At 47.0% G+C, this 23,300-nt stretch overlaps 14 protein-coding genes across 14 annotated transcripts in view; 7 read left to right on the top strand and 7 right to left on the bottom strand.

Annotated features, from left to right (window-relative positions):
* Nucleotides 1–99: 99 nt before the first annotated feature.
* On the top strand, nucleotides 100–1,140 carry KUCA_T00003619001 (uncharacterized protein; the record flags this gene model as incomplete). Its single annotated transcript, XM_022602051.1, has 1 exon — nucleotides 100–1,140. The coding sequence occupies one exon, from the start codon at nucleotides 100–102 to the stop codon at nucleotides 1,138–1,140; it is 1,041 nt and encodes a 346-aa protein (XP_022459633.1).
* Nucleotides 1,141–2,515: 1,375 nt separating this feature from the next.
* Nucleotides 2,516–3,517, bottom strand: KUCA_T00003618001 (uncharacterized protein; the record flags this gene model as incomplete). Its single annotated transcript, XM_022602050.1, has 1 exon — nucleotides 2,516–3,517. One exon carries the CDS (start codon nucleotides 3,515–3,517, stop codon nucleotides 2,516–2,518), a length of 1,002 nt encoding a protein of 333 aa, XP_022459632.1.
* A 418-nt stretch (nucleotides 3,518–3,935) lies between these two features.
* KUCA_T00003617001 (uncharacterized protein) lies at nucleotides 3,936–4,657 on the top strand (the record flags this gene model as incomplete). The annotated part of the gene is made up of 2 exons (XM_022602049.1): nucleotides 3,936–3,963; nucleotides 4,014–4,657. 2 exons carry the CDS (start codon nucleotides 3,936–3,938, stop codon nucleotides 4,655–4,657), a joined length of 672 nt encoding a protein of 223 aa, XP_022459631.1.
* A 465-nt stretch (nucleotides 4,658–5,122) lies between these two features.
* Nucleotides 5,123–5,725, bottom strand: KUCA_T00003616001 (uncharacterized protein; the record flags this gene model as incomplete). Its single annotated transcript, XM_022602048.1, has 1 exon — nucleotides 5,123–5,725. One exon carries the CDS (start codon nucleotides 5,723–5,725, stop codon nucleotides 5,123–5,125), a length of 603 nt encoding a protein of 200 aa, XP_022459630.1.
* A 655-nt stretch (nucleotides 5,726–6,380) lies between these two features.
* Nucleotides 6,381–7,203, top strand: KUCA_T00003615001 (uncharacterized protein; the record flags this gene model as incomplete). The annotated part of the gene is made up of 2 exons (XM_022602047.1): nucleotides 6,381–6,395; nucleotides 6,481–7,203. The coding sequence occupies 2 exons, from the start codon at nucleotides 6,381–6,383 to the stop codon at nucleotides 7,201–7,203; spliced, it is 738 nt and encodes a 245-aa protein (XP_022459629.1).
* A 344-nt stretch (nucleotides 7,204–7,547) lies between these two features.
* Nucleotides 7,548–8,623, bottom strand: KUCA_T00003614001 (uncharacterized protein; the record flags this gene model as incomplete). The annotated part of the gene is made up of 2 exons (XM_022602046.1): nucleotides 7,548–8,478; nucleotides 8,532–8,623. The coding sequence occupies 2 exons, from the start codon at nucleotides 8,621–8,623 to the stop codon at nucleotides 7,548–7,550; spliced, it is 1,023 nt and encodes a 340-aa protein (XP_022459628.1).
* A 1,695-nt stretch (nucleotides 8,624–10,318) lies between these two features.
* On the top strand, nucleotides 10,319–13,939 carry KUCA_T00003613001 (uncharacterized protein; the record flags this gene model as incomplete). The annotated part of the gene is made up of 1 exon (XM_022602045.1): nucleotides 10,319–13,939. One exon carries the CDS (start codon nucleotides 10,319–10,321, stop codon nucleotides 13,937–13,939), a length of 3,621 nt encoding a protein of 1,206 aa, XP_022459627.1.
* An 81-nt stretch (nucleotides 13,940–14,020) lies between these two features.
* KUCA_T00003612001 (uncharacterized protein) lies at nucleotides 14,021–14,491 on the bottom strand (the record flags this gene model as incomplete). Its single annotated transcript, XM_022602044.1, has 2 exons — nucleotides 14,021–14,355; nucleotides 14,413–14,491. The coding sequence occupies 2 exons, from the start codon at nucleotides 14,489–14,491 to the stop codon at nucleotides 14,021–14,023; spliced, it is 414 nt and encodes a 137-aa protein (XP_022459626.1).
* A 155-nt stretch (nucleotides 14,492–14,646) lies between these two features.
* KUCA_T00003611001 (uncharacterized protein) lies at nucleotides 14,647–15,234 on the top strand (the record flags this gene model as incomplete). Its single annotated transcript, XM_022602043.1, has 1 exon — nucleotides 14,647–15,234. The coding sequence occupies one exon, from the start codon at nucleotides 14,647–14,649 to the stop codon at nucleotides 15,232–15,234; it is 588 nt and encodes a 195-aa protein (XP_022459625.1).
* Nucleotides 15,235–15,646: 412 nt separating this feature from the next.
* On the bottom strand, nucleotides 15,647–16,771 carry KUCA_T00003610001 (uncharacterized protein; the record flags this gene model as incomplete). Its single annotated transcript, XM_022602042.1, has 1 exon — nucleotides 15,647–16,771. The coding sequence occupies one exon, from the start codon at nucleotides 16,769–16,771 to the stop codon at nucleotides 15,647–15,649; it is 1,125 nt and encodes a 374-aa protein (XP_022459624.1).
* Nucleotides 16,772–17,027: 256 nt separating this feature from the next.
* On the top strand, nucleotides 17,028–17,371 carry KUCA_T00003609001 (uncharacterized protein; the record flags this gene model as incomplete). Its single annotated transcript, XM_022602040.1, has 2 exons — nucleotides 17,028–17,203; nucleotides 17,254–17,371. The coding sequence occupies 2 exons, from the start codon at nucleotides 17,028–17,030 to the stop codon at nucleotides 17,369–17,371; spliced, it is 294 nt and encodes a 97-aa protein (XP_022459623.1).
* A 1,247-nt stretch (nucleotides 17,372–18,618) lies between these two features.
* KUCA_T00003608001 (uncharacterized protein) lies at nucleotides 18,619–19,922 on the top strand (the record flags this gene model as incomplete). Its single annotated transcript, XM_022602039.1, has 2 exons — nucleotides 18,619–18,654; nucleotides 18,720–19,922. 2 exons carry the CDS (start codon nucleotides 18,619–18,621, stop codon nucleotides 19,920–19,922), a joined length of 1,239 nt encoding a protein of 412 aa, XP_022459622.1.
* Nucleotides 19,923–20,192: 270 nt separating this feature from the next.
* On the bottom strand, nucleotides 20,193–21,923 carry KUCA_T00003607001 (uncharacterized protein; the record flags this gene model as incomplete). Its single annotated transcript, XM_022602038.1, has 1 exon — nucleotides 20,193–21,923. One exon carries the CDS (start codon nucleotides 21,921–21,923, stop codon nucleotides 20,193–20,195), a length of 1,731 nt encoding a protein of 576 aa, XP_022459621.1.
* Nucleotides 21,924–22,666: 743 nt separating this feature from the next.
* The window catches only part of KUCA_T00003606001 (uncharacterized protein), a gene marked incomplete at both ends in the record, with an annotated part of 1,970 nt that continues 1,336 nt past the window's right edge, over nucleotides 22,667–23,300 (bottom strand). The window contains one exon of the mRNA XM_022602037.1: nucleotides 22,667–23,251. Within this exon, the coding sequence (XP_022459620.1) occupies nucleotides 22,667–23,251 (585 nt within the window). The remainder of the gene's footprint in view (nucleotides 23,252–23,300) is intronic.

Below are 23,300 nucleotides of genomic sequence, written 5' to 3'. Positions count from 1 at the left end.
CTGCAATCGCACACCCCGCCGTTGTGGAGTTTGATTGAGGTATTTAAACAAATTTTAACCCTCACTCTTTGCTCTCCGCAAAACTTACATCAACACACAATGAGTGAAATTTCGGCAGATCTTTACACCAATCTCGGCCAAAGTGGTCTCAAAATCTCTAAGGTGATCGTGGGATGTATGTCCTTTGGATTGAAGTCTTGGGCCGATTGGGTGGTGGAAGACGAGGAGTTGGTGATGCAGGTGTTGAAGAAGTGCTATGACACCGGGATTCGCACCTTTGATACCGCAGACATGTACTCGAACGGAACTTCCGAAGTACTTGTTGGTAAGTTTTTGAAGAAGTACAACATTCCTCGTGATAAGGTGGTGATCCTGTCGAAGTGTTTCTGGCATGTGGATGGAGAGAATAAGTATGTTCGGGGCCAATACCCTGCTGCTGAGTTCATCAATCGCATTGGTCTTTCTCGCAAACACATTGTCGATGCAGTCCAGGCGAGTGTCGAGCGTCTTGGAACTTACATCGATGTGTTGCAAATTCACCGGTACGATCCAGAGACTCCCCAGGAAGAAACCATGCGCGCTCTGAACTATGTGGTCGAGCAGGGCTGGACCCGCTACATCGGGGCTTCTTCTATGAGATGCTACCAATTCATTATGTATCAGAACATTGCTGAGAAGAACGGATGGCACAAGTTCATCAGTATGCAGAACTACTACAATCTCACCTTTAGGGAGGAGGAGCGCGAGATGATTGCATACTGCAAAAAAACGGGAGTGGGTATCATTCCATGGAGTCCTATTGCACGTGGAATTCTAGCAAGGCCTTTGGGAGATGAATCTTCTTCGGGAAGGATCAAGAGCGACGTTGGGATCAAACTCAACAAACTGAACGCTTTGAGCGCGAGCGATCAAGAGATCATCAACCGGGTCGAGCAACTAGCAAAGAGTCGTGGGGTGTCCATGACCACTGTGGCTACAGCCTGGGTTCTTTCGAAGGACTGTTATCCAATTGTTGGACTTAGCAAACCTGAGCGTGTTGATGATCTTCTGGCAGCTGTTTCTCTCAAGTTGACCCCCGAGGAGATTTCTGAGCTGGAGACTCCTTATATCGCAAAAGCTGCCCAGGAGCTTGCTCCTTAAAAGACAGTCATATGTACATGCCTTCAGCGGTTTTATTATCTTTTGTTGCACAAATTGCCTAAAATTTCACTCCCAATAACTAACCACGAACTTCTGAGAGTTCATGTGCGGCGTATATTTAGCTAAAAAACGACTCTGCATATGGCACGCACGCGTCACGTAAACTTTTCACTTTCTCTCTATTCTCTAAGGTTCCAAGCCTCGGCGTTATTTCGCTTATTTTTGCATTCTTTACCTGAAATCCGTCTTTTCCAGCGTTAAGTTCTAATCTGATCTACGAGGACGATAATGCTGCGCCACAGGATCCTCACACTGTAACGCTTCTTCATTAGGATTGCGCCCGAAAGACGGAAGCCCCCGTCGGATTATGAGGATAGAAAGCCCGCTATCTCTTTATTGTGGTGACTCCGGCTTCCCGAGAGGGTTATTTGAAACAAACGGAGTAGTATCACTGGGCTAGGGACCCACCATGCGCTTAATTGGCACGGATCGAAGCGCTTCTTTCACGACTCTCCTTCCTGCGGGGAAGGGAGTGTTACCATTGTATGTTAAGGGGAGGGCTTTCGTGGGAAAGCCTGGCGCCTGCGGTCGATGAGTGCGGCTCGGTTGTACAAGATCGTGGAAATTTCCAAGGTTTCGCACCATTTTAATTTCCAGAGATAACCCCCATGCCGAGCCGTCGTAGCTCTGGAGACGTGACCGATGGAAGAAGCCAGTCGAATAATGTCACGAGACGACAGGGTTATGCTTTGCTAGATAAGTGTAATGACCTGAATTTCTTCCCAGTTGTCTCTGCGTGCATCCGTGCCATATCAAGAAAAGAAAAATGAGGTCATTGGCGGGAGTGCGTTGTACACGAGGAAGGAGCCGAGTGTTCGGAGGTGGAGTCCGCAGCAAAAATTGGAATCTTAGTTTCAGAGCTTCTTTCCAACTTGCTGGATCGACCCAATCGTCACTTTCCGTTGTAACGCAGACGGAATACTGGTTACTAGAATATTGCGCTAGGGACTGGAGGACCCGGGAGGGGCAAGAGAAGGGAATATGTTGAGGCCTGGGGCCGACTTTTTTGTGAGTAATGCCATTGTGACCGAATTTTGATTGATGACTAACACTAGAAATGAACAAATTGTGCTGAACCGAATTCAGGGTCTGAATGCTGTTTGGTAGCCTGGATTTGCCGGCCAAATTTAGCAGTAACGAACAGTTAGTCGATACTGTTAATGGCCACAAGCACCTTCATCTTGAATTCTAATCACAAATGGCGGCCCAGTACTAGTAAATGTGGATTTAACAGCTTTGTCTGATGTCCAACTATTGATAGTGAACGAAAACTGTAGATAGTATTAATCGTTATGACAAGTCCTTTGATCACCGGCTAATAATGACAAATTGCTGATCTCACCCCGGTGGACCACGCGTAGACTCCAAACGTCAGAAGCACGCATGTAGTACAAACAGCAACGCTGGTAAATGCGTAAATGTGTCTTCTTTTACCTTGAAGCTTTTCAAACTCCGCGACAAACGTGGATGTGGTAGAAAGGACTCCACTAAATCCGTTTTCAATAGCAACCAGTGCAACGCACGCTGCATGAGAATTGTGAACCCTCAAACCACGAGACGCGAGTAACGCGATACCAATAACAACACATGCGATAGTGTTGGCAGCAAGAGTACCCCATGGAAACCAGGACCGCGAATTTAAATTTCTCGCTAGCTCAAACCGCAACATTACGGCCAGAGGCGCAAAACAGCAAGAGGCTGCCCAAGGTCTCCACCAACCTGGCAACGCAGCTGCCAAAACAACCATCACAATGATGAGACATACTCCCAAAATTCCGATGGCTACTTCAAGGGGAGCAACCCAACTTGAAGGCATTTTGATTGCGTGAAACTGCTCAAGCCCTATTACCAAGTCATGACCTAATTTCCATGCCAGAACAGATACACCTAGTTGCACGAGAATTACACTAGCAAATTCCATGGTCCCATAGCCATGGTTAGGCAACTCACGGCTTGCATCTAAAGCTTTATTGAATGCCTCGACAATCAGCGAGGAAAAAGTGGACAGCGAACCACAATAGCCAGTGGTCAAGCCAACATAGAGGAGCAGCTCCGTCTTGGCTTTGGCACGATGAGTATCCTTGACTTGCTCGGTCTCAGTTTCTACCAGCTCATACCAGAAGGATGTGGAGTTTGCCACAGCTGAAATAATGAAGCAAGCGGCAAAATTGCTCCAAAGACATGAATTTGAATCTGCGGAGTGGATGTAGGAGCCTTGGTAGTTAGTGAGCTTGGTTAGAGACATCCGCGACAGCGTGCCAAGGATGCTCCAAAAAGACAGATGGCAAAAAATTTTGCCATATTCAGCAAGTGTCATATCATGGGACAAAAAGTGCAAATTGGATAAGTTCGACGTAGCAAAACTAGAGTTGCGGAGGTTTGTCTTGACATGTTGTGGTAAGTTGTGATGGTATAGGAATTAAATCCTTTGGTACACGATAACACCCCATAAGACTACAACAAAGATGGCAGTCAATCGGGCTCAGAATACGTATATTTGAGTATATTTATGCCTAAACGCAGAATTTGAATGTCCCAATTTCCATTGATTATCTCAAAAGCTTTCTAATTCAATTGCTTTGGCTTTGTCCAATTCTCCTCCCTATTTCTGGAGCACGTGATGTCGTGTTAGCCGCACGTCCCGTTTTGATGACTGATCTCATGATCATGACTGACGATATTAAAACCAAGACTCTTCCCGATTAACCAGCGTCTTTTATTTCCAAAGACTAAAAATGGCTGAAACGAAAAAACCAATCATATGTGAGTGTCCTAGATTTAAATTTGGCCCTTTACTGTTACTAACCCTATAGTCGCACCGGAGACTTACCAATACGATAAAGACTCTCTAGACATTGGTGATGTCGACCAAAGCCCCATAGAGCAATTCCACAAATGGTTTGACGAGGCTCAAAAGTCTGGCGAGCCGCTTCCAGAATCAACCAATTTCTCGACTGCTTCATTGCCCAGCGGACGGGTGTCGTCCCGTGTGGTGCTGTTGAAGGAACTGGACGACACTGGGTTCGTTGTGTATTCCAACTGGCGCGACTCTAAGAAGGGAAAGGATGTTCAGAGTAACTCATACGCAGCTTTGACATTCTTCTGGAAGACTTTGCAACGGCAGGTGCGCGTGGAAGGACTTGTAGAGTTCGTTTCAAAGGAGACCAACCAGAGGTATTTCGATACCAGACCACGCGGATCGAGAATCGGAGCCTGGTCATCTCCGCAGAGTCACGAGATTAGTGGAAGAGAGGAGTTTGAGAAAGTTTACCAGCAAAGGGAGAAGGAGTTTGAAGGAAAAGAGCAAATTCCATGTCCAGACTACTGGGGTGGTGTGAGGGTTGTTCCCTTGGAGATTGAGTTCTGGCAAGGTCGTCCCAGTAGGCTTCATGATCGGATTGTTTTCAGGAGAGAGACAGTGCAAAGCGAGTGGAAGGTTTTGAGAATTGCTCCATAAGCCAATTGGTTAATTTGGTCAATGGAATGATGAGATTTTGTCTTTACTAGATCAGCAAAGATGATAGTCTCAATTCCAAATTTTACGCTTGACGCTTTTCTCTAAAGAGAGAGCATGTTGATGCAGTATGTTCATGCAGGCAGTTGAGATGGACTAATGGGTTGGTGATAAGATCCCAGACTCGGCATATCAATTAGACTTCAATTCCGGTTTCAAAGTCAAATCCGAACTCATTCTCTATCGGAATCTGCAAAACCTCAGTTATTTTTCACTTTTGCAGCAATAATCAGCGCCGTGTACGCTGTCCCGAAGAACCCGGTAAAATTCCATTAGACCCCAGGTTCCAATTCCAGCCGATTCATCTGAGACAGACCATAGCCGATCTCCAATTAAAACGTATTATTTCTCAAATCTACTTTTCATGTTCAAGCAAGAATAAATCTGTGTAGTAAGTTATTTGTTTATCTAAGCAGACAACTTCGAAGCAGCCTCGTAGAAAGTCTCACCCTGGATCTCAGCAATCTCCTTCTCCAAAGCAGAAACGGCTCTAGAACCGTCAGCACCTGCAATGGTACCAGCACCCCAAGCGGAACCTCCGTGGACCTCCTCGATGTTAGCGAGTTGACCAAAGGCCTTAGCGTAACCCAATGGGATGTAGATCAGACCGTGGTGAACAAGGGTCGACAGAGCGTTGACGGCAGTCACCTCGTTTCCTCCACCAGTACCGGTAGAAACGAAAATACCAGCTGGCTTGTGGTACAAAGCACCGGAAGCCCAGAGTCCTCCAGTACCATCGATGAAGGCCTTGAATTGAGCTGGGAAGTTTCCGAATCTGGTTGGAATACCAAAGATAAACGCATCGTACTCCTTCAAGGTCTCAAGGGTAGCAATTGGGTAGTCTGGTCTTGGTGGAGCGCCAAGTGACTTCAAGACATCCTCACTGAGAGTTTCTGGAACCTGGTAGATATCGGCAACACCACCGGCCTTGACGACACCAGCCTTGACAGACTCAGCCAAGGTGGCGATGTGGTGGTACAGAGAGTAGATGATGATGGCAGTTTTGGTCATTGTTTTGGAATTCAATTGATATGACTTGAAGAAAAAAAAGGGAGGATAAATTTCGGAAAGGAAGGAGGCAGAAACAACTTTATAAGAGGAGGGATGCTCGAGGCCCAGAGTAAGCGCCAACCCCCCGATGCGATTATTCACAGATTACTAAAATGAAGAAATTATGTCGTGCCCTCGGTAGTCTCGAACGTGTGCCGGGAAGTTCCGACTGGTTAGGGATTGACAGTAGTGAGTGCGTTTTGCTGCATATTTCTCTAGGCGATCTCCAAATCTTTTTTTTGATTGGCTGATTCCGACTTCAATGGCTCCTACCAACAATAGATTGAATCCCATTTACGGGTTGCCGGCTAGATCGGTTGATAGTAAACCACCAGAACATACGCGGTGGGAAATACCCCGGTTTTTCTAGAACTTTGCCTAATTTACCCCCGCACGCATCCTAAACGCGCCATCTGTGGCGCCGGATTACTGACTGATTACTCACGATTGGTAATGGGCACCGACTGTCCCCCCCTCGGTCTCCGAGGGCAGACCCGTAGTTTCGGACAAAGGATCTTTTCAGCCTTATATGGCTGAACCGGCCCATGTTTTTTCTTATACACGTAGACCTCAGATCTAGAGAGGATTTTTTTGCAAACCCTCAATTCCTTGCATTATGGCCAAACTCGCTGTGAGTACTTGATTTAGCACGCTGCCTTTCTTTTCCAGAACGGTGTCTGGATTGGCTACCCGGGCCCCTTACTAATGTCTTCTAGATTGTGATATACTCTACCTACGGTCACGTCGCAGCTTTGGCTGAGTCTGTCAAGGCTGGTATCGAGTCCGTTGGCTCCTCGGCCACCATTCTCCAGGTTGCGGAGACTTTGGACGCGAAAACGCTGGAGCTGATCCATGCCCCGGCCAAGCCAGACTACCCTATCGTTAAGGCAGAAGATCTCACCAACTACGATGGTTACCTTTTCGGTTTCCCATCGAGATTCGGCTCGTTCCCAGCTCAGATTAACGCCTTCACTGACTCCACGGGTGGTTTGTGGGCTTCCGGAGCCTTGTACCACAAGCCCGCCGGTTTCTTCATCAGTTCTGGTACTCCAGGTTCCCAAGAAATCACCGCTAGATCCGTGCTCAACTTCTTTGTTCACCATGGTCTAATTTACGTCCCATTGGGATTTGGTAAGGCCGGAGCTCAACTCTCTAACATTGAGGAAGTCCACGGTGGTTCTGTGTGGGGTGCTGGTGCCTTTGCAGGTGCTGATGGCTCCAGAGCAGTCTCCCAGTTGGAGAAGGATCTTGCCCATATCCAGGGTTCTGAGTTTGCAATCGCTGCTTCCAAATTGGCTCCATCTGCCCCTGCTGCTGCCTCTACTGCTGTTAAGGAGGCTGTTGCCGAGACCGCTGCCAAAGCAGATGTTGCTACCACGACTGCAGCCACTAAGGCCGAGGCCCCAAAGAGTGAGAGTGGTTGTTGTACTATAGTGTAGAGCTGTAGAATAGACACTTGAAACCAAAGTTGAACGATAGATTAGAGTTCAAATAATTATCAACATCAGATGAAAATGTAGGCGAAATTTTCAAAAGATCAAGAATGGCACAGCAGCTGAGTAGAGTGATAGGTGTGAACAGTATTCTCCTAACAGCACTGATGCCATCACAAAATATTCTGTCTTTGTGTATGAATAGTTTGGCAAAATATGAACTTCATGCTCGTGTTAATGCTCAGTGTAAGCTTCAGCTCCTGTTCTCTATAATCTACACTGGCCATGACGCTGTCTAGCCTTCAACCACTTTCCGCTTTCCTAGACCAGATACACCTCGGAACTTCCCATCACCTTCTAGTAATCACATAGTTCTTGCCGATGCGCTTCCTCCTCGCGTACTTCATCACGAAACTCTCTAGCTTGAGATTTCTTGAGTTCAAATCCTCGACATATGGCTTCATCTCCTCGAGCGACCAACTGGCCTGGATCTTGAATAACTCCTTGAACCTTTGAACAGGATCCTGTGGCAAACCTGCAGAGTTGTAAAATTGTACCATATTAGGGAAAGGCCTCACAAAACTTCCCACCAAAGATTGAATGTCAATGCTGACGTCAAAAAAAGCTGGAAAAGCGTCCTTCCAGTTGATCAAAAAGTCTTCCTCTTTCACGGGAGCAAGAGTGCTTCTTAGAACTTGAAGCCCAAACCATCGTGAAATCTTCGGCTTGTCCAGAGAATACCCAGCAGGAGTTTTGGTAGCAAATTGTGCAAGCACCGTTCGCGCAAACTCCGGTCTAATATCCTCCAATCTCTCTTGTAGCTTTGTCGCCGAAAAAGCTTCCTGGTCCATATCATAGGCTACCAAAGTGGTGATAATGGTTTTCAGAACAGAAACCACAAGGTTGAATCCGAGAATTACCGCATGTCCATCTATTTCACATCCATTCAGTTCGGCCCATTGTACATCAAATTCGGTTTTGGACGCGGTGGAAACGGCCCGCAAGTCTGCAAAGCTCGGCGGATTTGTCCTCTTCACAAAATCAGTAAATTCTTCGCCCGTTTCCTCAAATAAAGGCACATCCGAGATGTCAATCGATCCGGAAACCACCTTGGGTTCCAGCTCTGAGTCCATCGAGGCAAATCCAATAGCTTTGGCGTTCTCCTTGTCATGTTTCAAGACAATAACCGTGTTCGAATGGTTCTTCTTGCGAATATGAAACGTCTTGGAATCTGAACACAGAAATATGCTTGAGTCGCGATCTCGCGACTTGAAAATAAGTCTGCATTCGCGTTAGTAACTAGTAACAAGACAGATGCTGAATTGCATACTCACCTCTCATTATTCTCCATGGTTTTCACCAAATCCGGTGTCATTTGAATCAGATGAAACGAGTCATCTCGCTGAAGCCACGAATAAATGTCCATTTTCAATAACGGCAGAGTTTAACAGATCGTTGATAGTAACCAAAGTATTTGAAACCGCCGCTTTGCGACGCGTAGATGGAAACCCGGCTGTGCTAATGAGTCTGACACGACTACCCCAGATTTCTTCGAGATCATGTTCTGCCTTATAGTAACTATAAAAGACAGTGAGATCTGTGATTTTTTCAAGCTGAATCCCTTTTCTGTAGTAAACTAAAATGATATTTCAAAAAGTTCTTCTTTTTTCAGCAATTCCCTTTGTTTGGGCTGCCGCAATCCGCGATACTCTGGACCGACCACTCAGATCTACGTTGTCCGTGAATAACATCACCCAAACAGTCACATTTGAATCAGTATGGGCCAGTCCTACTGTCACAGTGGGTCCAGACCCACTAGATGCACTAGTTATGCCTGCTGATTTTCGCGAGCGTCTCCATAGCATTGGCAGTTGGTTATATTTCTTCTTCACGTGGTATGACTACGAAAATCCAGTTACATGGCTTCCTATAGACGGTAAGCCAAATCGAGGCGGACCGGGGTGGCTTCCACCAATCCCGTCAGACCCAGCGGTGAGGGGACCAGTTCCGAAACTTGGACCATATCCTTGGATGCCACTTCCACCACCACCGTATGGCCCGCCCTACAGTAGACGTCCTTCATACAGTCCGTTGCCAATTTTTGCAAGCAGAAACGAGCAATTGGCTGATGTTGTTACTGTTACCGTTACAGAACTGGCTCCAGGGAAAGGGCCAATTACAGCCCATATAGAGGCTCCGCAAAGGACTCCGGAAAAGACCCCGGTGCCTGGCCCACAATCGTAGGAAAGCAGCGTGTGCGGCTCACGAGTACAACATAGAGATGTTGTATCCTATAAGATAGCAGACTTCTTTTTGCAAGTTGACCCTTTTTCTTCTTTCTTTTCTTCCTCTTCTCATAATTCATTTGTATATTCATCTTCAACATGACTACCACCGTTCTAGATACCGTATTACGACTCCAAGAGCAGATACTTCAGAACCCTTATGAGGAGTATGAAAGGATTGGTCTTGCCATCACAGGTTTGAAGCTTCAAGTATTTCCATCAATAGATGTTGCGAGTGCGTACACTAGTTGTGATCCCATTCGTCTATACTCTCATGTTCGCAAATATTTCACGTTAGAGGAATTGTGGGTTCTCGCGAGAAGGGACAGTGGTTGGCGTTTGTTTCTGGATGAGGTTGAGTCTGTTGGTGGTGGTCAAAATACAAAGCGCAGCAGCTCGGATTTCTTATGGAAAGGTTTATTTTTGCGAGAGCCTTCTTCAAGAGTATCTGGACCCTTGGTCCTCCACAGAAAACGAACCAGACGGCTCAGTCAAAAGAACGCTAATCCAAAAAGAATCTACAAAATACCTACAACAACACCAACAGATATCAAGCTGCTTTACTATATTTTTGAAGTTGCAATCGGATTTGCAACGATAGTCAACCAGAATATATTTCATTCTTGAATTTTAGACCAGTTTACTGACGTGTAACAGACGCGTCAGTTGTGGAGTCGTGTGGTGACTAGCCACCTTTTGCTGGCACTGTTTACATTTCAGCCTGGTGGTGTTTGAGGTTGGGAATACCGTTTCCTTGTCATATTTGCGAATATTGAATCCTCGTTTTTGCGACTTTCTTGCCTTTAGCTACACACTTTGCTTCCTCAATAGTAGCCATGTCGCTAAGGCTACTTTCCCAGAGGCAAGCTTCCGCGAGAATCACTTCAAGTAACTATGGAGACCGTTCACAGTCGTTTGGGTCTTTGAATCTATCTTTGAGTGCTGAAGACGAGCCTGTGCCGGACTGGGCTTCAATAGTCAAGGATGCTGTTTATTTCTATGGGTTTGAGGAAATCTTTGGCCACCTTGTGGCGGTTATCTTCGACGACCCCAAGCTGAACTCCGGTCCGAGTTGCGTGATTGTGAGCGCAAAATACGGCGAGTTTCTCTTCAGATCTATGACGATCACCTCAAAATCGCGGTTTTATCCGGCTGTGGAAAATCTGCCTTCCCATATGCAGTCCTCAAACGTGAGAAGAGCCCTTGCTATCGCTTTGCTGCGACTGGGTGCTGAATGTGATCTCGACTGGGATGAAACGGATAGCGGAGAACTCGCAGGAAGGTTTGTGTTAGTGGATAAGCAGACTCCATCAGATAGTGGCGATCAGATATTTAAGCTTGGCTACTTCCAGTCCAAGCTAGTAAATTCTCTGTTGGTCGACGTGGTCTATGACAACGCAAGCGGTGACGATACGCTTACTGACAAGAATAACAAGCTGGCTTTCTTGCTCGGTGAACAGCTGGACAACCTATTTGATCCACTAACGGAGTACTCACCAGAGCCTACCGAAAGGGTGTACGTCCCTCCCTCTGTCATAGCTGTGGATGATGATGTCCTGGTTAAGTCCATCTGCCAGGAACTGATTCGCGTTCAAACGAATTCGACAGTTTCTCTGGTATCATTCTTACAAAAATTTATCATACCGCTGCGGATCAAAGTCTTGGAAGGAAAGATGCCGGATTGGACAACCTCGAAACTGAATCAAATATTCCCACCAACTATCGACGAGGTCACACGGATCAACTGCATCTTCCTGGACGCGCTCAAGCTAACACAGGGTGAGAGTTTTGAGGTAATGAAAGCCTGTGCGATGACACTGCCATATTTCTACAAAGCATATATGAGACATGAAGCTGCAACCAAAAATTTTCATCGATCTCTAGAAAGTTTTTTTGCAGAAGCTCCAGAGGAAATTGTCGCGAACAGAACATACGACAGGCATATGATTGAGTCAGTCGTTCATTCATCCCTCAGTTTGGCAAAAATAAAGATCATTTTGGGAAGATTGGTGGACACTAAGGTGTGGAAACAGGCACAATTGGAGGAGGTCCATTCGTACTACGACAATGTGTGCAACATCATTGATTCCTTCGGAACTGATAAGCTGAAGCCCTACAACAACAGAGTGTTTACTCCCACAGGTAAGCTTTTGACCGAACTCGCAAGTGGTTGGCCATCTGAGCTTCACTACGGTTGGTTGAACAGAAGGGTTGTCGCGGTGTTTGATGTTGAATATCTGATGGAGCCCTCAATGTACAACAGCGGCCTCGTCATTTTGTTTTCCGATCATATGGTTTTCTTGCAAATAGTTGACGACGAATACTATTACATCGAGCATTCCGGTTCTGATGCTCTGCTCTACAAGCCGTCCATAGCCGATATGATGATGCATTCCCTGATCAACGAGGTGCCGCTGTCTTCAGACATACCTAAGTTAAAGGTTTCTTACTGGACAGATGTTTCAAATGTCTTCGCCTCATCCTACGATGAGGGAGAATCTGTCTGTCTCAAAATCGAGGACGAGGTTAAGTTGCTCCGCATCAAGAACACTAGGCTCAGAAGCGGTGAATATGTGGTGGATCTCATCAACAAAGCTAAGGTTCTCAACAAGACTCAGCTATTCCACCTCTTCAAATCTGAGTACGAACCCGAGTGCGTGATTTATTATACTGCCCAGGAGCTGATGGCCTACCGAGAGGAGAAAAGCAGGTCTCCGCTAACGATATTTTTGAACATGAATGTGAACAGTGCGTTGTTGGACGAGCACGGACTGGACAGAGCGGTAGTGCTAACCTTGTTGGATTCGGAAGATGTGGAGATCAACCTGGTTTCTCGTGATGAATCAGAGATGACAAAGGTAATGACAGCAGAGTTTGCCTCTGTGTTGTCCCAGATAGTAAGGGAAAGGTTGGCCAATACAGTGTACACTCTCAATACTGCTCAGGAGTCGAAGGTAATGGATGCGCTGATCTCGTTCTTTAAAGAGGATAGATACCTGGAAGAGAGATCTTTGGCCTTGAGAATGGCAAACAGAGAAACAGTGCATTCACAAGTTCATTCCAAAAGCCATTCGAAGAGCATTTCGGGTCTCACTATAACGCCAAACTCCAAAACAAGAGTCTCAAGCTCGGGAACAGTGAGAAAACAAGTACGTGATGGAGAAAAGAAGAAGTGGTTTAAAGTCCTCAAAACAAAGGTGTCGCGTGTATTCAATAGGAGAGATCCTGATATGATTCAAATCCAATCCGACGCCCAGTCAACTACAAATATGACCACTGCCTCTTCCAGTCTGTTTGTAAATTCAAGGTTCGAGTTTCCATTAAAAGAGTTGCCAGCAGTGACTTTGCCAAAGATGGACAGGCTGACTTCTCCGGTGATACCGAGGGATGAACCTGGTGAGTTCGAGACTCAGGCGTCACATTCGACCCCAGTTCCTTCTCCTGTCAGGAAAGTGGGTATGCCATTAGCTCAGTCATCTCCAGAAGTCAAGCCAGCTGTGAAATCAACTTTGAGCCCAATTGTGACCCCAACCTGGAAACCAACTAGGAAACCACCTATGGATGAAACCGTGAAACCCACGCGCATCGATGCTTCTTCAACTCAGCAACCGATTACAGAGCCAGTTCTTGAACATCTCAAACAAACCGAAAACCAGTCTCCTATAAAAACACAAGTGGCCAAAGACACTCCAGTGTGGAAATCTCCAGAAGTTACAAAAAGACTCGCGCTAATGCTCAGAGAGCTCGGTAATGAGTCCAGCGATGAGCACAACTGGTCTTTACTGGATGCAGAATCCAACACATCTTTCCACGATGCGCTCATGGATAACAGCCGTTTCGCAAAACTTCTGAAGCCAGACCAGCAAGCGGATGTCTCCAGAGATATCTCCAGGGAAGAACCTTTCAGTCTCGCAAAGTTGCTGAAGTCAGAAAATCCGAACAGGAAGTCTACTGTAGAATACGAAGGATTCCCTGAGTTACTCAGAGCTCCAAAACCGTTTGGTCAGATACTTCAGCAGAACCGTGTTTTCTCGGACAAAACTGATGACGATGATGAGCGGTTTTACACTCCCAAAGAACATCCGTCTGAGATTTTCGAGAATGGTGCAGCAGATGACACTGATGACGATTCGTACTCTAACAACAGCAGCACGCTTTCGGCCTCTCTCATAGATCCAAGTCTGTTACTACCAAGGGAAAGACTCTTAGAGATGCCCACAAACAGTGACGACACCATGTTAAGCGGGGATTCGTACGGGTATTTGGGGGAGCTTTTGACTGGTTCTATGAACTTCAAACGCGAGGAAAGCAAGCCAGATGTCGCCTACGACAAAAATCTGGACATTGCATTTGCCAGCCGCCTTAGAGAATCTTCGGTTAAGTATCTAGCCGATTTTATTCACAGTGGATATACCCAAGCAGATATCCATGGGCTTTTGAATGAAGAGAAGGCTTAGTCAATTGAAGGAAAGCTTGACTGAAGATATTTGTTCGTATTTTTTTGGTGATTCCCATGGAAAGAATGGGGCCCCGAAATCTCACAAAAGTGTCGTCACCGCCTTTGGATCCAGTGGAGTACCATCGGCTGCGATATTGTTGTTCTTCATCACGCTCTGTGTATACTCAAGCCTGGCATCGTCGAATGAAAGCCCCTTCTTCTTCATCAGCTCATGGACCTGCTTTTTGGCGTTCTCATCTAAGCCTTTGCGAGTGTCTCCACGACCGATATTATCTGATTCAATATCAAAAGTGCTAGAAGTGAGCCCCTGTTCTGCGTCCAGCGCGAATGAGCCGGTTTCGGCTTGGTGATACCCAGCGAATCGCGCCCTCAGTTCTGCAAACTTGTCTCCGAATCTCTCTTCCACTCGTGGAACTAGTTTTGTTAGCTTGGGATCGTAACGGGTGAAAGACGGTCAGCTGGTCAACTTACCCCATCTTTTGCGTAGATGGAACATGATCAGCGCCACCACTGCAAGGATAATAAGCGGGCCGTAGTGTTTGGCGGGCATTGTATGTGTAAGAATTCAGATCAGTGACCTTGGCGTATTATGAATATAATATGAATATAATATGAGAATGAATCCCCGGATAGATATGCCTGTGCTGGAATCAGGCAATACCTAAGCTTCAGAGCATACAGCTTAGCTCATTTAAATGTGAAGGCATGCTTATTTGCCCTGATCTGCCATCCAAGTCTACTAAGGCAGGGCAAGTTCCGCATACTCACTGCTTTATCTGTAAACTAGGACCAACAATGGAAGATACCTGGTTCGCTAAAGAAAATGGACCAAGCCTGAAGGTTTTCTTGACAACCTCACCTCTGGATGCTCAAAAGTGTATTGATTTTGTGAAAGACCCAGGTGCGGGTGCTGTGGTGTACTTTGGAGGTACGACTAGGGACTCATTCGGTGACCGTGAAGTGGTGAGTTTGTCGTACGAAGCCCATCGGCCAATGGCCTTGCGGAGTTTGGTTAAAATTTCAAACGAAGCCATAACAAAGTTCAAGGATTTCCGTGGCCAAGATTCGGTGCAAAAGGTATGTATATGCCATCGATTGGGTACTGTGCCAGTGTTGGAAGAGAGTATAGTCATTGCTCTTAGTAGCACCCATCGCAAGGAGGGCTGGGAGGCAGCTATGTATATTCTGGAGCGGATCAAAGAGAGTGTGGAGATCTGGAAGAGTGAGGAGTATGCTGATGGGGGTGCAACATGGAAGGAGAATGGGAAGGAGCATGAGAAAGTGCAAATATAGTGAAACGGCGGTGCATCCATAAGAGGACGAGTATGTGAAGGCTGAGAAGGTATCATGCTTACTTCAATGCAATAATTGAGACCTCAAACGTTCAAGGCGATCAGCGAAACTTATCTTGTTGGCAACGCTGCTTGCAAGAACAACGGTGATGCGGAGGTGAAGAACTAAGAGCAGAAGCTATTGCGTAACTTTCGAAGCGAATGACTCGTGGAATGCATGTTAATATACAAAGGAGAACAAGAATAAAAACCAAAGTCAAGCTGCAAGCTTCACCTTAGAAGGATGATTTTTCAGCTGGTATTATCACCACCGATGGTTGCACCTGTCCAACATCTACTAACGAAATTCGAACATTCAAGATTTGACTATCACATTCGTGCATATCTATCTACAGTATCAATCTTGTATGTACCTAGTTGACCCCAAAGGCCTCCTGACTTCTTTGGATAACCTCCACCTTGTTCTCCTTGTAGTTCCAGCGCTGGATCACCGCACGGGTCTTCTTGTCATCCTGGACAATTCCCACAGGCTCACTGGCCACCGGCTTGAGGAACCTCCGACGCAGCTTGACTCTGGAAGATAGATCAAACACCTGGTTGTCAATGAGGCTAGCGATATGGGCTTTGAGTTCTGCGTTCAAAGGCGTCTGCTCAGTCGCCTTCAATTGCGCCAGAATGTCGTTCCTAGTGGCCTCAGTCTCAGCCTCAGTCAAGGACTTGCACAGCTTAAAGCGACAGTCAAGAACCACAGCAGCATCTAACTTCTCGGCAATCTCAGTATACTGGGCTTTCACAGATTCCGCCGAGGCAGCACTCAACTCGCCTCTCTGAACTTCCAATGACTTATCGTAGCCATAATTGTAACTCGTGTAGAATCTGGCATCTTCTAAGCTCTTGCCTCCTCTCACCATGGCTTCCACGCTCACCATTCTGGCAGCAGCGATATCGAGTTCCTCTCCCGAGAGCTCGACAAACTCTGGTAGAGCTTTCTTATAGAAATCAGCCTTAGCAATTCTGCGAGCATCTCTCTTGGCCTTCTCGGAAAGAATCTCTGGGAAAGCAATGTACTCCTTCCTGCTCATTCTCTCCTCCTCACGACTGGCCTGCCACGAATCAGTCAGCTCAACACATCCAAATCTCCGCCTTCTGGGTTCAAAATGAGGTGTCGGTAGCGGGGTGTCTCTATCAAGAGAAACACCAATGAACTTCCTCTTTGGATGGAATGGATCCAGATAGTATCTGACCCAACCAGGCTCCAAAGCAAAGATGGTATGGTCCTTTCCAATCCCGGCATTTTCGCCCGGATAGAATTTGGTTCCGCGCTGGCGAATTAGAATCTGGCCGACTTTAACGCGCTCATTGTTTTGCTTCTTTGGCCCAAGCCTCCGACCTTTGGAGTCTTGCATGTGTGTTTTGGAACCGGCGGCCTTCTTGGTGGCAGTACGCACCTGGTTCACCTGTAACGTGTTTCTTAACAGCGCCGAGCACGCACGCCCGACAACCCGAGGCGTAAGTTGGGCAATGCTATACAACTGCATTTTGTCAAAACCTGCTCAAAAAAACAAATTGTAGGTGAGATTATTAGAGATTTGAAGACAGTTGAGAGGTCGATGCTGAGATGCTTCGGCTCGTTGGAAATTTCAGCCGGTCTGAATATTACACTACCGATGGCAGCACGCGCGTAAATATGGGTCCCAAATAGGTAATCTGTGGAGCATTAATCGGATATACATGTCATGTTCACTCCATATACACTCAGTTCCTTGTTTCATCCCCCTTTTTCATTTGTTCCCAATGGATGGCCTCTGGGAAGTAGCGGTGTCATCGCTACAGGACACCTGCAATGCTAACGAACAGCGTAGTTTTGACCTGCGATTCAACGCGGCCATAGAAGAGATGTCGCCGAAAGAGCTGGCCGCGTATCGCGAAAGTGTGGAGGAGCACCGTGAAAATGCCAAAAAAGGCAGGAGGTGAGTGTTTGTTATATTATAGAAGTTAAGATGTTTGCTAACTGAAACAGACTCATAAACACAGCTTTGGAGAATGTGGTAGCTCTCATCGAGGCCAGGCAAGAGGCTCCAGAGCCACGCAGCCGCAAGAAGGAAGAGGCAAAGCCTAAAAAGAGTGGAAGAAGGTAAGTTTGGCGCCTAAATCTGAGAATACAGGATATTGACTAACTTTCACAGTTATTGGCAAGGAGCATATCATCCGTCGGAACCCGTGGTTACCGGATCTGAGGTGGCTTTCCGATTACGACACCGGGGCGAAACCGAGTGGATTCAGTGTGAGGTGACTCGTGTAATTGGTGACGGTACCAAGTTTGAGGTTCGTGATCCGGAACCAGATGAAAACGGCAATCCGGGCCAGACATACAAGTGCACGTGGAAGGATGTGTTGCTGATCCCCCCACGAGACGAGGCTGCGGCTTTGGTGAACTACCCTTATGGAACCAAAGTGCTTGCACGGTATCCAGAAACGACTACTTTTTATCCAGCTGAAGTCATCGGGACGAAGGTGTGTATTTGTCAATTGCGTCCCAACATAACGGAGGGCATTTGGATCCTTTTGCGCACTCATTGGATCTTTTTTTTTCTTCTCATCCACATACTAACTCCCACAGCGCGACGGAAATTGCAGACTACGCTTTGAGGGTGAAGAGGAGGTTGGCAAGGAGACCGAGGTTGAAAGACGTCTCACGCTGCCATTTCCTTCTAAGTAACCGCAACGCATGGCTCAATTCGCATTGTACACTATATTATACTGATTTTTTCTGATGACATTCATCTTGTAGTAGTGAGGAAGTGATATCAGCTTTGAGGCCGAGCAAGAATCGTGGCCGGTAATTTCCCCGTACCTGTACCGGCAGAGTCTGATCGTATCTGGAGAATCACCAGGCCTCCTTCCTTAAGAACCTCCACAGAACCAAAAGAAAAATCAAAGCCCCAGAAATCAGCGCCTCGGATTACAATCATCTGATAAAACCTTCTTCTTTTCAAGACCCCCTCTATACCTCTCGATGACAACCTCCTGCTGCTCTAGATCATGCTCCCTTGCACCCTTGCTTTAAGAAAAGGTGATGTTTGCACGTACACTATCTATCACTCCTGTCAATCTTTACATGATGACACAACGAGTACAGAATAACACGGGAACTTGCCAATTATCAGTTCTTCCAACTATTTTTATCTCTTCTTCGAGAAAATCTATTTTTTCAATGCCAATTCTCTCCTGTTAGCCACACTTGCAAACCTGTCTTTAACAGACTTAGATAGTCTTAGTGTGTGCACGACATTTTGATTTTCCAAGGACGAAATTTGTTCGACGCATACGAGCCAGCCACACTGCGAAATACACCTCTATTCTTCATCTCCAATACTTCCAAAAAATGAGTGAAGAAATGGAAGTGGACAACTACGAAAGGGTAAGTGCTTGAACTTGATGAATTATTTAAAATTTTGCGTACTAACATGGGTGTTCTTTCAACAGCAACGCTCGCGTTCGCCAGTGCGTGACTCGAGACGTGATAGATCTCGCTCGCCAGCCAGAGGCCCTCCTCGTCGCAGACTCGAAGACAGAATTGGCGAAAGAGGTGGACGTGGCTTTCGTGGAGGAGACAGGGGATTTCGTGGAGGCCGTGGGGGCCGTGGGGGTGATTTCAGAGACCGTGGTCGTTTCGACCGTAGAGGCCCACCATCCCGTGATTTTGCTCCTCGTGCCTCCGAGCCCAGAAACCACGAAAATACCGTTTTTGTGGGAAATTTGCCATTCTCGTGTGAATGGTATCAGCTGAAGGACCACTTCAAAGAGATTGGAGAGGTTGTTCGTGCCGACATCATTGTTCGTGGTGGCCGTTCCCGGGGAATGGGCACTGTGGAGTTCCAGGATTACCAAACCGCGCAGGATGCCATTGCAAGATATGACCACACCACTTTCTTGGAGCGCGAGATTTTTGTGCGGATGGACCAACCTCCTCCAGAGGAGGCTGCAAGACCTGCTCGTGAAGAGAGGGTTCGTGAAAGAGAGCCCAGAGACGCACCCAAGGGCTTTGAGATCTACGTCGGAAACCTTGCCTACAGAACCACATGGCAGGATTTGAAGGACGTGTTCCGGGATGCTGGAAGCATTGTCCGGGCCGATGTTGGGCTTGACCGCAATGGCCGTTCTCGTGGCTACGGTCTGGTGTACTTCGAGACCAAGGAAGACGCCGACCGTGCCATTGAGATGTTCAACGATTACGAACTCGAGGGAAGAAGATTGGAGGTCAGACATCCCCGGTCCCGCCAGGAGCCCGAGGACCGCAACTCAGACTTCAACAGAGGTGTTTCTGGGGACGGTGAGCCCTCAGCGGAGATCTATGTCGACAACTTGCCATGGGCCACTACCAACGAGGATCTGGTCGACCTGTTTGCCAATATTGGCTCGGTAGACAAAGCAGAGGTCCAGTACAACGATTTCGGCAAGGCGTCTGGAAGGGCTGTTATCAGGTTCCAGGACGAGGAGAGTGCTGCTTCTGCCATTGCCAAGTTGGACAACTACGAGTACGGTAGACGCAATCTCAAGATCACCTATGCTCGCAGACCCGAGTCAAGTGCTCCAGCCCAGACCGAAAGTGTTGCCGAGGCTGCTCCTGAGGCTGCCGAGACTACTGAGGCTGCGCCAACTGAGGATGATATCGAGCTAGAAGCTTAGACTGTATCTAGACATATGACAGGTTAGGTTCAAATGGTCGATGGAAAAGTTTATGAAGTCTTTGAGAATGGTGTAGGCAGTTTCTTTCGCCTCTTAAGCCATCTCATCCTCTACTTCTCTCTCCTACCCATTGCTTTGTAATTTTAGTCAGAAAGACAGAAAAGCTCGTGTTTTTGTTTCTAGCTTGGAAATCCCCGTAGTTTATGAATATTGATATGTCTTAATCACTGCATGGTTTCTTCCCTGGTTAACCCAACCACCTTTTGTATGTTACACTGTCGCACCCGAAACTCCATCTGTGATGAACGCAAGAAACCTTTCACCATAATCAATGGGCGGGATTGCGCTTATGGTATCCTTTTTGTGCCCGATGGAACGAAATATCGTCTCCAGTCTCTTGATCCATGAGTAATGCGTAAGGCAATCGATGATGCCGACATAGTAGACGAACGGCTCATGTTCATCCTGTTCGTTGGTGGCTACAATTCCACCTTCTTCTTCTAATGCTGCCACATCCTCGGCCGTGAGCATTCTCCGGTTATCACTGAGATTCACAAGCGGCTCCGTTTCCGCAGCTGCAGCATCCAGGCTATGGATTCCCACCAATAGCGAGTAATCCATAATCCTCAAACGCTCCAGAAAACGGACATCTTTCCGCAGCTGAGTCAGGAACGTCTTTCGCTTGGTTGGGCCAAGCAAAAGTTTCTCGTTCTGGTCAAGCCAGTTCACATCCTTCATCACTATGTTAGTCTTACCCTGCGCCAGAGCTCGAGGAACATCCATGACCCTTCCGTAAGTTGAACCTTTCAAATCAAATTGCTTGTGCATCTTTAGAAACGGAGGGAAGATATTATTCATCACTAGAAAGTGGACTTTGTGTACCTTTGCGTCTCTTCCCCAAGGCATCTTCAACCGGTGTAATCCGTATATCTGGGATATCAGTGTGTTCGGATTGTCCCGAACATATGCATGATACTCGCGCAATGCCGTGCGGAGCTGTCTGTGCTCGCTGTGGTGGATAGTCTTGATAATGAATTTGAAATCGCGCGAGTAGTAGAAGAAAGAGCCACTTTTCCCGGGAGAACCCTGCTCTGAAAGAATATATTTTGCAGTTAGAGACACAAGGTAGTCTGCAGCATCAAGCTTGAATAACCTCCGTAAATCTCTGAACACCTCAGGAGCGTAATCTTTGAATTTGAAGTCGTATTTCGACGAAGGTGTAATTTCAGAACCACTAAGGTCAAAAGCGAGCTTTTTGGTAGCAGTGAAATCGGCATCTGTTAATCTGTGCGGAACCTGAGCACACCGCGAAACGGCGACACGGATTCCCGTAAGCATGTCATAGGCCATGACATAATTCGCATGGCCTTCACTGACTCTCTGGCCTACCAACACCCTTTCTCCGTCTTGAAGCTCTTTCATGCGTCTCTTGTTCTCACGCTTTGCCTTTTCAGAATCTCTCATTCGCTTCAGCTCGTCGCTGATATCCGGATCTTCTGAAATGAAGTCTCCGTTCACCACTGAAACCCTCTTAGGGTTGGCAGCAGAGGAGCCTCTGTCCAGTGACGGCCTCGCCAACACTTTCACTTCTTGAGAAAGTCGCGCGTGTTCAGAAACAGTCACACTTGGGTGTGACTGTCTTCTTTCTAGCTCTGGTACGGATTTGCGGTTTTCATTGGGTGTCTTCGAGCTGTGTCGCCTTATGAAGCCCGGTAATTGGCTGATAACAGCTGACGGCTGCACATCTTTGGGATCCATGATCTCAGCTCCCTCGTCCGGGGTTTGTGTGGCTTCTGTTCCGTTGGCCGCCTGCCTTTCGCTTCGTTCAGCAGTCGGCCTGGCTTCTGCCATCGATCGATAATTCTTGATTTTGTCAATGTTTGAGTATATGGGGCCTGTTTTCGGGATCACAACTCCAATATCAGTTATTCTCTCACCTGCATAATCCGCAGTGCTTCGCTGGGGATCCAGAGTCTGCTCCACAGTCATAACAACCGCCATTTATACGGCAACCCCGGCCAAACCTGGGTGAGTGCTGTGAAATTTGGCCCGGTAGCGGTAATTGCCCGGATTTCACGGTCTTGTATTCAAATAAAGAATTGCTTGAATTTGCGGCTATTTTGAAAAGCTCACAATGTTTGCAGCCTTGTAACGCTGTGAAGTGATGTTTGAGTTGTTTAGGCTTGACAGAAGATCGACACCAGTGGCTCGCACCAACTGTTAAGAACTCTTGGAAAGCAAGCTAATAAACACACTTAGGCGCAATGGGGCGGCTGTTGTAAATGTATTCCAAGCGAACAAACCCGGTGATTGGGCAGTAGAAAGGGGTTATTCGATGGTGGTAGTAAGGTTTGGTCTCAGAAAGCGTAGCGCCCGTTAATATGGGCTCTTAACCTTCCCAAGAGGACAATTTTTGGTAGTGCGTGTGCTGAAAATTGGAGGATCAACATGTGACAGGAGATAAGCGTGAAAATGCAGGTGGGTTAATTCAGGATGGATAGGGAGAATATCTTACGGCTGGTCTCATAGAAAATATAACTGGGACATAGTCTTCCACGCTTTTCAACGTATTTTGGTACCGTTCAGTGGCCGCACTATGCCCTTCACTATGTGCTATATACTCTGTGCTATTCTGTATGCACTCTCTAAACTCTCTGCTCGCTTCAGTATGCATACTAATATTCTGGATCCGTTTATATAAACATCTCAACTGTGTTGACGTTTTGCTTCTCGTCTTAACACCCTTATTTTTTCAAGTATTCCTCGTAACCAATAGTCTCGAGTCTCTCTGCCTTTTCCAAGACCTCATCCTCCATATTGGACATGTATGCACTCATCTTGTCGAGCCAATGTCCGTCAACAGCCCCCAAAATGCGGATTGCCAAAAGGGCCGCATTGGTAGCGTTGTTAATGGCCACAGTAGCCACCGGAATCCCGCGTGGCATCTGCACAATCGAGTGGAGTGAGTCTACACCATCAAGAACAGAGCCCTTGACGGGAACACCAATCACCGGCAACGGAGTCATGGCAGCAACCATTCCTGGAAGATGAGCCGCTCCTCCTGCTCCAGCAATAATACACTTGAGTCCTCTTTTAGGAGCATCCATTGCATACTTGGTCATGCGTTGAGGAGTTCTGTGTGCAGAGACAATGGTCACTTCGAAGGGAACACCAAATTGTTTCAAGATGTTACATCCAAGTGACATCACAGGCAAGTCTGAGTCGGAACCCATAATCACGCCCACCAAAGGCTTTTCTTTCGTGGCAGCCTCCTCGCCAACAACTGTTGCTGCTTTGCCCTCGATATACGCCAGTCTTCTCTCGCAATCCTCCATGCTCGAAGAAACAATGTTGATGTGGCCCATCTTTCTACCTGGT

The sequence above is a fragment of the Kuraishia capsulata genome, genomic scaffold, assembly GCF_000576695.1.
Source record: "Kuraishia capsulata CBS 1993 genomic scaffold, Kuraishia_capsulata_scaffold_4, whole genome shotgun sequence".
In the NCBI taxonomy this organism is placed as follows: Eukaryota; Fungi; Ascomycota; class Pichiomycetes; order Pichiales; family Pichiaceae; genus Kuraishia; species Kuraishia capsulata.
The sequence above is the reverse complement of the archived record's forward strand: the minus strand, read 5'-3'. Positions and strand labels throughout refer to the sequence as shown.